Source organism: Theropithecus gelada, chromosome 3 (genome assembly GCF_003255815.1).
Source record: "Theropithecus gelada isolate Dixy chromosome 3, Tgel_1.0, whole genome shotgun sequence".
NCBI classification, from domain to species: Eukaryota; Metazoa; Chordata; class Mammalia; order Primates; family Cercopithecidae; genus Theropithecus; species Theropithecus gelada.
Genome location: NC_037670.1, coordinates 62334274 through 62347729, shown reverse-complemented (window position 1 = coordinate 62347729; position 13456 = coordinate 62334274). Strand labels below are relative to the sequence as shown.

Below are 13456 nucleotides of genomic sequence, written 5' to 3'. Positions count from 1 at the left end.
CAATTAGACAAATCAATGAGTATTCTCCCAAACCAAACGCCATCTATTTGTTAGAAGTGAATATTCAGGTGATTTTAAAGACTTTAAAAGATTATAATCTCAAATTTACATAGGTATCACACAAATCACTTTTTAAAAAAAACTTACATTCTTAAAAATAATTCTACACTCTTAAAAAAAAAATCAGATACCAGCTCATCCAAATAGTGGCTCACATTTAGCAGGGTCTTTTGTGTGCTAAGCACAATGCCAAAGGCTTTATGTAAGTGTCCTCCAATTCTCACAAAGATGCTGAAAATGTAAGAAATGTGAAGAATTTAAACACCGTGCTTAGAGCCATGCAAGGGAACAGTAGTCAACATACTGCCTGTTTTACTTCACAAAATATCTCCATAATATAGCTGCCGTTCCTAAGTTCAGAATCATAACCTTAAATTACTCGGAAAACCATTTTAGGTAAATGTCCTATCAGCTGGAACAGTCAAACAAAATTTAAAGAGAGACATTTCAAATGATCTTCGTAACTTCCCACCTCAAGGGTTAAGAGTGGCAGGTACTATCAACAAATTTCTTAAAGAAAGTGTAGTCTAATAAAATGTCCCCTAGCCAAAGGATGGGGGGTGTAGTTTTTAAAAATGAAAAACTATAGAATCACTCTTTCACTAAAAATAATAATAATAATAACAACAGTGACAGACTTTGGGAATGGCATTCATTTCCAGGAACTGAGCCCAAATCAACTCTTAGAGATGATGTCATCTTTTAGCTCCTCCACGTACTGCCAAAAGATTAAGGAATCTGGGGCACCCAACAGAAAAATCCAAAGCTGTACGTGATCAGCAGATGAAGTCTCATCTGAGGACTGTTTCAAACCCAGAAAATGGGGAGGAGATGAGCTGATACAAGGAGGCCCCCTTGAGCCTCTGTCCATTCAAAAAGGTTCATTCTAGCATTCAGTGTCCCAGAAAAAATTTTTTTCTGTGAACGGTCAAACACTACCCAACTCTGCCGATGGGGCTTGGAAGCAGCCGTAGACGATACAAAAACCAACGGCCAAGTTCCAATAAAACTTTATTTTATTTTTTGAGACTGATTCTTGCTCTGTCGCCCAGGCTGGAATGCAGTGGCGAGATCTTGGCTCACTGCAACGTCAACCTCCTGGGTTCAAGCGATTCTCCTGCCTCTGCTTCCTGAGTAGCTGAGATCACAGGCGTGTGCCATCACGCCTGGCTAATTTTTGTATTTTCAATAGAGACGGGGTTTCCCCATGTTGGCCAAGCTGGTCTCGAACTCCTGGCCTCAAGTGGTCCACCCGCTCTGCCTCCCAAAGTGCTGGGATTACAGGCGTGAGCCACCACGACCAGCCTCCAGTAAAACTTTATTTGCAAAAGGAGGTTGCAGTTCATTAAGCCCTGCACTGAAAGTGCAGGTTCCCCACCTGAAGGTTCAGGGACACAGCACTGAAATGGAACCACAACACACACCTTGCGGCGTCCTGGGGCTGGACGACGTGTATGTGCACTAACATTGTTGCTCATATCTCCACCAAAAGCCGAGGCTCTGAAGGGCAGGATGGCAAGGAGAGTTTCTAAGACAGCTGATTTCTAAGCATGATTGTTTCTAATTCAGAAATCAGGAAACTACGAAAATAAAAATATTGCTTTTGGAAATTCAACAGTAAATTTAATCACCTCTATAAAATTCACACGCAAGTGTTTCATTTCTAATGCTCAGTTCAACTTTGTGTACAGACGTTTGTAGCCAGGCGCATTTTACTTCCTATTTTGCATTTTTCTGAAAGATAATAAATGTTGCTTTTATTTACCATAACTTTTGTCATAGGTGCATAATCCCTTCTTCAAAAGCCTGGAGGCTAGACATGGTTAAGAATTCACAGTTTTTGGGAGGGGAGAACAATAACACAGTGTCCACGTCAATGAACACAGATGTGCAGGGCCTAGAGGGAGCCCCATAAACCCCATCCCACTTCCGGGGCAGACCCCGTGGTCGGCAAAGCTCTGGACAGACCACACTGGACTCTGCCGCAGCATAAGAAGAAACTTCTTGCGTCAGACTTTTTGATTTTAAAGTTGCAGACAATGAGCTACAGGACCCTACTAACAGAGCCCCCCCGAAGACCAAGGCAGCCGGCCCTCTCTCTCCCATTGTCCCATTTTATTTGCTTCAGAATTAGTATCATTATTCACAACTATCTCACTTGCCAGTTGTTCCATGTCTGTCTCCTCCACTGGGATGCAGGAGCCCCAAAGATCTGTCTGCTGAGCTCAAAGCTGGCTCCCTAGCCCAAAACATGTGCCTGGCACCTGGCTGGTGCTCTACCAAGATCCAAAGAATTAAAGATCACAGCCCTTGACTCACCTTCTAAAGGATGACCAGGCGCTGGGTAATTTAGACGTATTTCCTCTAATCCCCACCACAACCTGGATACCATTAACCCTTTTCTACCAAAACTTCTGTATGGAAACTGTGGTAGGGAAAGTTGCAGGATTTCTCCAAGGTCAGAGAATTATGATGTGTCATGTTCTAAAGGAAAAACTTAAGTCTTAAAAGTGAAGTGGGTCATCCCCAACCTTGCCAGAACCCCTCGCCAACTGCTGCCCTCCAACAGCAGGATGATTAAATGCATACAATAATTTTGGTGCTTAATATGCATATTTTAAAAAATCACATCAGTGACTCACGGACTGAACCACCTATCTAACCCAAGCCACTGCTGCAAGTGAACAGCTAGAATTAGAAAATTATTTGTATGCTGAAGGTTTTAAGAATAAATTTTTCTCTATAAAACTCTGGAGATTTATCTAATTATTATTATACAATCGCAGATTGCTCAAGACTGGAACCCATTGTAAATCACCCCGCATTCTGAGAAATTCTGGAACTGTCATCTTATTTTCCAGGAACAAGGGACATATGCTGCCAAGTCTTGCTGTTAGATTTTTTAAGGAGTAAGACAGTGCTTTCAAATGGCCCTGAGAGGCACTGAGTATTTCCCCAAAACATGACAGCACATGGCAGGGGATGTCCACCCTTCCTTCCTGGCTTCCTGGCTCCAGGAAAGCAGCCTGGGGCATCGGTGACTACAAACACCTAACAAGGCCATCAAGGGAGGAACTGACTCAGCTTGCACGTCTGCCACTTCTGTAGGTACCAGCAGGAAACTGGAAATGCCAGGAAGGGAGGGGAAGCTGACAGAACTTCTGTGCCATTATCTGGCCCTAAAAGCGTATTCTATACCCAGCCGAGGACAGCACTACTAAAGTGACCTCAGAGAGCCTTTCCCTTGGGGATGTTGTTCTTTGAGCTCACTGATTGCACTCTCTTGGGACTGAGTAGGAAGCAGCAGGCAGGGGTGAGGGGTGCAGTCGGGCCTGGACAACTAGCTGACGCTAACTGGCCACACGAGAACTGGACTCGTGACCCGTGGGTGCAGCACAGAGCTATAATCAATGGGGGGAGGCAACCACAGCCTCTTAAAGAACAAGAAAACAATTATGCAGAGGCAGAGGCAGATGCCTTTTGCAAAGCTCACAAACTACACAGACCCAGGGGTCACCACTAAACTTCACAGTTCGCCAAGGTTTTAATCCTCTTTTCTGGCTTGTAACCAATTTTGGCTTTGTGTCACATTCGATGATTAGAATGAATGGTATTCCTAATCTTCGGCCTTTCTTCGAAGGTTTGTTTCACTTAGATACCAAAAAAAAAAAAAAAAAAAATGTTCAAAGGCATCTTTTTGCAGCCATAATGCTGTAGGCAATTTCTCATCACAGTAGCTAAAAAGAGACTTCACAGACTAAGAGAGAAAATAACAAGTTCAAAGAAGTGCGAAAACCTGACCAAACCAGAGCATATGAAAGGACTTCCAAACCTAGGACTGCTCCAGCCGAAAAGTCACAGGCCTGGGAGAGATGGTGTAAGTACTTCCAATGACAAAAGCACGAGTAAGGATGAATCAGGACTCGCGAATTAAATCTAAAGAACCAAAGACCATCCCCTAAAAATGAATCCATCTACACCGCCAAGTGCAATTCAAATAAAATCTGTTTCAGAAGATGAAGGGAAGTTGGAGATGAAACTGTTCTAGCAGCCCATGAAGAAGAGCCAGAGAAAGTGAAGGAACAGAAATGAACTTGTTCTCCCACAAAATTCCACCTGGGGCTCTCAGGAAAGGAAAGAGCCAATCTGTGGAGAGGACTCCCTCTAGAACACCTGATGAGACACCAAGCCCTTTCTGCTTCCCACTCCCTCATGCCATGAGCACATGACTCCAGGTGAGTGTCCTGACATCCACCATCACTGCAGAACCTGTCATCAGGAGTGTCTGGCCCAACCCAGGAGGTGAAAAACACAGTGCCTGCTTCATTCCAAACATGGAAGCCTGGATCTCAGTGGGCAACTCTGTACTACAACCAAACTCTTTTAGAAAAGGACGCACAGTCAAACAGGAATATGACCGCGCTATCTTACAAGGCAAAGCAAGACACAGAAGACCGAGGCAGAAAGGGCAGTGGGTCTCTGCATCATGGGACTTGTCACCAGCCCCTGTTCCAGCGTGTCCTGGTGACCTGAGAGTGACAGAAACGATCCATGGCTGCTGCCAACATGTGTGCCCTGGCCCTCAACCAGCACCATCGGGCCAGGATCAGATATACGTGCTCGCCCATACCTGGTAGTACGGATGGTGCAAAAAGGAATCTGGGCAGCCAGCTAAAGCCATGGGTTCCTTCTGCCTTCTTCAAATTACATTTACTGCGCAGCAGCACCTGGAATAAAGACAGACTGTGAGAAGCCAAGCCAGAAAAAAAAAAATCCACTACTTATGGCTGGTTCAAGTGTGACGTGTCTGAATGGGCAGCTCTTGGCCTTAGCTTGTAGGTTCAGTAAGGACACTTGCTCGGGGCGCCAGTTTTTTGCTGACATGCAGAGATGGTCCCCAACTATGGGGCCTTGAGAGATCATCTGTGAGGTCAAAAGTCTGTGGGGTAGAAGTATGCCCAGAGTGGTGAGGGTGACATCAGATTCTCTAAATTTAACTCACACATTCCCAGCACTCCTCTGCACTGCCTCACCCTTCTTCCCTATAGCATCTATTAACATCCTGCAAACTGCATCATGCTTTCACAAATAGGGATTCAGACAAATTCCAAAGAAGCCCGGAAGGGGTTATGTGTGTGTTCGGGGCCAGGACCACGGAACATTTGAGTGAACACTAGCTCCACCAGCCATAGAACAAGTCGGAATTCTCAGTGGACATTCAACCCAACAAACTCATTACACACTCTCCCCTGCAGGCCACGGCACCTAGTACCGAATAAAATGAGGGATATTAATTCTAACAATCAGAATAACAACAACAAAAATCAAGCCAAGACCCTGTTATGGGATGCACTGTATCCTCCCAAAGTTCCTAAGCTGTAGCCCTAACCCCTAGTACCTCAGAATGTGACTGCATTTGGAAACAGGGTCTTTAAACAGGTCATTAAGTTAAAATGAGATGATCAGGGTGGGCCCTAATCCAATACAAGCAGTGTTTTTATAAGAAGAGAATATTAGAACACAGACTTGTACAGAGAGAAGACCATGTCAGGACACCTTGAGAAAATGAACATCTGCAAGCCAAGGAGACAGGCCTCAGGAGAAACCAAATCGGCCGATACCTTGATCATGGACTTCCAGTATCCAGGACTGAGGGAAAATGATTTCTGCTGTTTAAGTCCCTTGCCCCCTCAGTCTGTGGCACTTTGTTACGGCAGTCTTACTAAACTAACACAAACCCAAAATATAAAATCACTACGAAATTCTCATCACAGCGAAAAGGAACAAAAGCATCCCAGATCTGTGAAATTTACTACCAACCATGTTTTCTGCAAGAGTTTCTCTAGAATCCCCCAAATCACCAAAGAATGGTCCCAGAACACTTTGCTGGGGCTGAAAGGAACCGGTCGAGAGCAGTGGAAGTACTGGCACGATAAAGGCAGCACGTCCACGACCTGGCTCAGATGTCCCCAACCTACTGAGTGAGAACTGTGGCCAGGATCCACCCTTTGCCTCTGCCACAACCAGCAGCCCCAAGGCCTCAGCCTTTCCCAGTTCACAGTCAGCCTGTCCTCGGGGTAGCTGGTGTTACACGTCAATAGCCCAGGCTCTAATTTCCAGTCACTTAGCCAAACACTAGTCTGGCTGTTGCCATGAAGGTATTCTGTAGGAGTGGTTAATGTCTACAATCACTTGGCTTAAAGGAAATTACCCTTAACAGAGACATTACCCAATCCACAGAAGGCCTTGGGAGCAAACACTGAGATTTCCTAGGGAAACAAGAATTTAGCTTAAAGACTGCAGCAAACTCCTGTGTGAATTTCCAGTCCGCCTGCTCTGCAGATTTCAGACTTGCAAGTTCCTTAAAATAAATCGTTTTATATATTGAATACATATGAATATAAATATTTATATATTTAAATATATATATACATTTATTTTCATACACATATAGGTGTGGGTTCACTGTACAGGCCATCACCCCTAGCCCTCCATGTGGACCAGTGCCCCAAATCATTTGCTGCCAGATCGCAGGACCACGCCTGGGTGTCTCATGCGGGCAGTCAGGCGGCCTCTGCCTCCCACACCAGCAAACAGTCTTGTGCATCTCCTCACTCTGTACCTCACCCCACCACCTCCCATGTCCTAGCCCCATCTCTGAACACTCCTTCTGCCTTCTCCCCTACCTGCAGGGACCTGTTTCTCTCCCCTTCGCCCACATCTCTGAGGGCCTGGGAGAGGAAGGAGTGTCCTCTTGGCCACCTTGCCCGCTGGGTGACGGTTCTGCCGCATCCCACCAGGCTGCCCACGCGCCACACGCCTCCCTGCTGTGGTCATCTCCCAGTCTCCCAGCTCACCCGTGCAGACCCACTGGCCCTGACTATTACACCTTCTGAAATTCCTGGATGTGTTCAACATATTGAAATACGTTATTTTCTCCCTGAAGTTTCAAACTTAATGTGTGTTAAGACTGTCAAAAATATCATTTAATATGCCAGTTTTATTACCTAAATATCACCTTTGTAAGTATTTGCCAAAGGAGATTGCTTCTCAGCCAGGAAAATGTGTGTCCCATAAGCCCAGTGGAACAGTTTCCTCAGGACAAGGAAACTATAGTTAGATACAGTAAGAGGGCTGGGCTATCTCTGGTCTCTAATAAAATGTAACCAATCCACAGCTAACATTATGCTTAATGGTGAAAGATGAAAAACTTCTCCCCTGAGATCAGGAATAAGACAAGGATGCCAACTTTCACCGCTTCTATTTAACATAGTATTAGAAGTCCTAGCCAGAGCACTGAGACAAGAAAAAGAAATAAAAGCCATCCAAACTGAAAAGGAGGAACTAAAATCATCAAGGTTCAGAGATGATATATGACATCTTATATGCAAAAACCATAAATATTCCATAATAAAAAACTATCAGAGCTAGTAAATAAGTTCAACAAAAAGGTACAGGATACAAAGTGAACACGAAAAACCATTTGTGTTTATAAATTAGGAACAATCCAATAGATACTTAAGAAAACAATTCCATTTACAATAGCATCAAAAATAACAAAATACTTAGAAATACATGTAATCAAAGAGGTGAACTACTTGTACACTGAAAACTAAAACATTGCTAAAAGAATAAAGACATAAATAAACAGTAAGACATGCTGTGTTGGAGGAACTAATATTGTTAAGATGAAATACTACCTAAAGCAATCTACAGATTCAATGCAATCCCTATCAATATCCTACTGGCATTTTTTTTGCAGAAACAGAGCTGAGGGTTTGTGAAGGGCTGATCCTGTAAAGTTCTGCAAGCAAGCTGGCTAAGACTTAAAGGGGATGATTTAGGTTTTTCTGTCGGTTGAACATTAAAATGAAAGCACACAGATGCAGGGCCAGAATGTGGGCCCATGTGTCTGAATAACAGGGTTTCCTTAAAAAAATTGATCTGCTATTCAATGAAAAATTGTAAAGAGCTCTAAAAAGTTTATGAAAATCCTACCTTGTGGTCAAACTAATTAAAACTAATAAAAACTAATTAAAACTAGATAGATTTATAAAATGTTATTAAAAAGTAGCTTTAGCATTAAAGATGCACTAATACAAACATGAAATTTGGTTTTCTCTTTTGAAAAAGATTTTATATAATATTGTGACAATGAAAGATTTTTTGTTTGCCTTTTGAGTAAACTACACGGGGAAAAAAAAAAATGGAAGAGAAAGAACAAAAAACAAAAGAAAAAGCCATCCTAAAATTCATATGGCTTCTCAAGGGACCTGAACAGCCAAAACAATCTTGAAAAAGAACAACACAGAGAACTCACATTTCCTGATTTCAAAACTTACTAACGGCTGGGCATGGTCGCTCACGCCTGTAAACCTAGCACTTGGGAGACCGAAGCAGGCGGATCACTTGAGGTCAAGAGTTCAAAATCAGCCTGGTCAACATGGTGAAACCTCATCTCTACTAAAACTACAAAAATAAGCCAGGTGTGGTGGTATGTGCCTGTAATCCCAGCTACTTGGGAGCCTGAGGCAGGAGAATTGCTTGAACCTGGGAGGTGGAGGTTGCAGCGGGCCAGAGATTGCGCCACTGTACTCCAGCCTGGGCAACAGAGCCAAACGTCATCTCACAAAACAAAACAAAACAAAACAAAACAAACAATAACAAAAGAACTTACTACCAGGCTACAGTGATCAAAACAGTCTGGTAATAACATAAGAACTAACATACACCAAAGGAATAAAACAGAGAGCCCAGAAATAAATCCTCACATATATGATCCACTGATTTTCAATAAGGATGCCAAGACCGTTCGCTGAGGAAAAGACAGTCTTTTCAACAAATGAATGGTTCTGGAGGCTGAGTGTGGTGCCTCACACCTGTAATCCCCACACTTTGGGAGGCAGAGACAGGTGGATTGCTTGAGCCCAGGAGTTTGAGAACAGCCTGAACAACATGGTGAAACACCGCCTCTAAAATAATTAGCCAGGCATGGTCATGTGCACTGTAGTCCCAGCTAATTGGGAGGCTGAGGCAGGAGGATCAATTAAGCCCAGGGATTGAAGATGCAGTGAGCTGTGATAACGCCACTACACTCCAGCCAGGGCAACAGTGAGACTGTTTCAAAAAACTAAAAATAAAATAACAAATTTTTTTTAAACGGTCCTAGGAAAACTGGACATCAGCATGCAACAAAATGAAGCTGGACTCTAAGCTTACACCATAAGCAAAAAGTAACTCAAAATGTATGAAAGACCTAAACGTAAGAGCTAAAACTATAAAACTCTTAGAAGTAAAGACAGGGAAAAATCTTGAAGACATTAAATATGACAATGATTTCTCAGATACGACACCAAAGGTGCAGGCAAAAGAAAAAATAAACTGGGCTTCACCAAAATTCAAAATGTTTGTGCATCAAAGGACGCTATCAAAAGATTGTAAAGATGACACAGAGAATGGGAAAAAATACTTACGAAGCATTTATCTGATAAGGGATTAAAACCCAGAATATATAAATGATATGGTTTGGCTCTGTCCCCACCCAAATCTCATGTTGAACTGTAATCTCCAGCATTGGAGAGGGGGCCTGATGGGAGATGACTGGATCACGGGGGTGGTTTTTAATGGCGTAACGCCATCCCCCTAGTGCTATCTCATGATAAAGTTCTCATGGGATCTGACTGTTTAAAAAAGTGTGTAGTACCTCCCTCTTCACTCTTTCTCCTGCTCCAGCCACATAAGATGAACCTCCTTCCTCTTCCACCATGAGTCTAAGTTCCCTGAGGCCTCCCCAGCCATGCTTCCTGTATAGCCTGCGAAACTGTGAGTCAATTAAACCTCTCTTCTTTATAAGTTACCTAGTCTCAGGTAGTTCTTTATAGTAATATAAGAATAGACTAGGCACGGCGTGGTGGCTCACACCTGTAATCCCAACACTTCGGGAGGCCGAGGCAGGCAGATCACCTGAGGTCAGGAGTTCAAGATCAGCCTGGCCAACATGGTGAAACCCCATCTCTACTAAATATATAAAAATTAGCCAGGCATGGAGGCAGGCATCTGTAATCCCAGCTACTCAGGAGGCTGAGGCAGGAGAATCGCCTGAACCCAGAGGCGGAGGCTGCAGTGAGCCGAGATCATGCCATTGCACTCTAGCCTGGGTGACAAGAGCAAAATTCGATCTCAAAAAAAAAAGAAAAAAAGAAAACAGACAACTACAATAAAGAATGCCTACAATTCAACAACAAAAACCATAAGCAACCTAATTTAAACAGGCATAAAGGGCTTGAATAGACATTTCTCCAAAGAAGATACACAAATGGCTATAAAGTACATGAAAAGGTCCTCAACATCACTAGTCATTGCAAAAATGCAAATCAGAACTGCAACAAGATACCACCTGACACCCATTAGGATGACTGATATAAAAAATAATAACCACAAGTATTGGTGAGGATGTGGAGAAACTGGAACCCCTGAGCCCTGCTGGTAGGCATGCAAAATGGTGTTGCTGCGGTTGAAAACAATATGGTGATTCCTCAAAAATATTAAACATAGAATTAACGTATGATCCACTTCTAAGCATATAATAGCAACTCCACTTCTAAGCATATAATACAAACTAATCAAAAGCAGAGGCTCAGGTACTTCTACACCCACGTTCATAGCAGCATTCTTCACAATAGCCAAAAGGTGGAAGCAACCCAAGTGTCTACTGAATTAATGGATAATTCATCAATAGACAAACAAAATGTGGTATATACATACCTGGAATGTTAAGGGACACGGTCTCCCTCTGTCACTCAGGCTGGAGAGCAGTGGTGTGATCAAAGCTCGCTGCAGCCTCAAATTCATGGGCTCAAGCAATCCTTAGCCTCCCAGGCAGCTGGGACTTATGGGACCAGAGGAGTTCACCACCATGCCCAGCTAAAAAGCTCACTTCTGAACATCCTACAGTTATACAACTGCATAATCTACTGTGGTACTGTAAAGAGTTCAGATTCTAAATCATCAGCTGATTTATCAAAATATGTGATTCACATTCACAGATAACGAGGAATAGTTTTATAAGCCAGTAGATAGATAGCAGCTTTATGTCTATAATAACTAATGACTTTCTCATTAACCGATGTCAGATGATTAAGAAATTGTATCAATATCTGTTGTCTTTTTGCTTCCCTTGATTAAAAGGGCCTACTAACAAGTTTGGCTTGCTGTGTTAGTTTCACATTGTCCTTTTAATGTTGAAGGTTAAACCCTCCTTTGCAAGATTACTATTATAAATGATGTATTAAAATCTGTTTATTTTAATTAATGAAAATTTAAATAATCTTCATGATAAAGCTTAAACTTCTTTATTAGACTATAGTTCAGAAAAATCGTTCAGGCAGAGTCAAAAGTTTACTCATTCTAAAGTCAACATTTTTCTTAACAATGCCAATATTTGCACTTCTGGATCCAGCAGCTGAAGTTGAAGGTCTTTGTTTTTCTGATTATATGGGTTGTTTTTTGTTTTTCCATGTTAGGGCAACTTGTACTAGTTAAATTAAAATGATACAATTGTCATAAACTTGAAAAATGTTGCACCCAATAACACTTTCTCTGAAAAGTACACTGGGTGTTCCTAACTGAAATCTAGAGTCTGGCAGACTGTAGATGATACTCTTAAGCCCTCACCTCACAGTTAATTGCAAATTATGTTTACGTTGATTTAAACTGTAGAGCGTTTACCCTCCCACCTGAAAAGACAGTCAAATGGACATCTTCTAACGCAATGCCAGTAAGCAGGTGACCAAATGACACATCCGTGACCAATCCATGCTCACCCTGTCTATCCCGCATGGCACGTGGCTTATCACACATGGCAACGTGCTAAGTGCATGCTAAGAACCCATACAATCCACTCTCATATTTCCTTTTCTGTTCTATTGTATTTACTAAAAACGCTTTTCATGACCTACTAACTTGATTTCCAGACCTGATAAAAGGTTGAAACCCACAGTTTGAAAATAGGGCAGGGCTGTGTTTGGGCTTGTGGTCAACATCAGGGTCACCAACTTCAGTTGGAGGGCCCGCTCCCTCACGTCCCCTCCCACGCCAGCCCCTTCACATCCAAGTGCTGCCCAGGGCACAGAGAGGCTGGCGCACTGGCCTTGCCCTTTCTATTCTCTCTTCACCCCTCAGTCCTCACTCCTCTCCTCCCTGGCTCAGGAGAGCCAGAAATGTTCCCAGCAAACACCACAGCTCTTATGCCACCTCTTCCTGTGACTCCCTCTCTTAGAAAACACAGCTCATCTGCTTAAAGGAACCTAGCCAGCCCGGAAAGTGCGTGAGGCTGGAGGGAAAGTCGTGTGACTGCGCCACACGAATCTTTTGTTATTTAGCCACAAATCCAAAATGTGCATTTAACACTACTAGAACATTCTATGGCATTCCTTAGGAAATCTACATTGAATGTGTTTTTCAGACTTTCTCCTCTCTTCCCCAGAATGCTGGCCCCCACTTGCAAGACACTCAGATGACAGTCATGTGTCTGCCACACCTGACCCATTCAAGTGGCACGCCATTCTGGCTCATCGCCCTGGTGTATCTTCTCCATGGCAACAACCACTTCCTGACAGCTTCACTTTTGAGACAGTCACAAACCCCATCTTGTTCAAGAACTCAGTCTCGTTCCCTGCTATACCCAGAACAGCACATAGTAAGAGGGACCCATGAAAGATTTGCTGACTAATAAGAGTAAGTTGTATAATTAATGATGATCAGGTTAAATAATAAAATTCAATTTAAAATTTTAGAAAGACGTTTTGAATCTTAAATCATCGTAGAGTTGTTTTTTAAAAAGCTATACCTTCCATAAAAGCCAGAGGATCCTACTCTTTATTAAGAAAAATATAATTGAATAATGTTCATGGTATATTAAAATAATCACATGTAGAATGGAAAACAATATTTACATTCTAAGCCATAATAAAAACATAAAAAGAAACTAATAATTCTTTAAACATCAAAGAGAAAATAGATGAAGACACATTCATTCAAAACCCAAACAATTTGCAACACAAGAGAGAAGACATAGCGATAAATGTCAGTCATCCAATTCTCCTTTTCAAAATAATAGTCAAAACTATTCTGATGAAAAAAAAAAATACCCAAGGCAAATAGAAAAGCTTTAAAAAGGGAGCTAGAAAAGAAAAAGACAGAATGGGCAGATATAAAAACCAAACACAATGCAAACAAAATAAAAGCAATGGTAGCAATGATAGCCCAGTGTTACTCGAGGCAAAGAAATAATAATCCAAATATTAAAAAGCATTGATAAAAGCATAACTGATAATGAATAAAAACAGTAGTAGGCCTTTATCCTCCAAACAGCAAAATATCAAAATACATAGATCTA

At 42.3% G+C, this 13456-nt stretch overlaps 1 protein-coding gene across 5 annotated transcripts in view; it reads right to left on the bottom strand.

Annotated features, from left to right (window-relative positions):
• The window catches only part of GRB10 (growth factor receptor bound protein 10), a 203648-nt gene that overhangs the window by 139002 nt on the left and 51190 nt on the right, over nt 1–13456 (bottom strand). The window contains exon 4 of one of the 5 annotated variants that reach the window (XM_025379743.1): nt 4691–4787. The exons of the other annotated variants lie outside the window; for them this stretch is intronic. Coding sequence (XP_025235528.1) covers nt 4691–4741 — 51 coding nt within the window. The 5' untranslated portion in view covers nt 4742–4787. The remainder of the gene's footprint in view (nt 1–4690; nt 4788–13456) is intronic. 5 annotated transcript variants of the gene reach the window in all.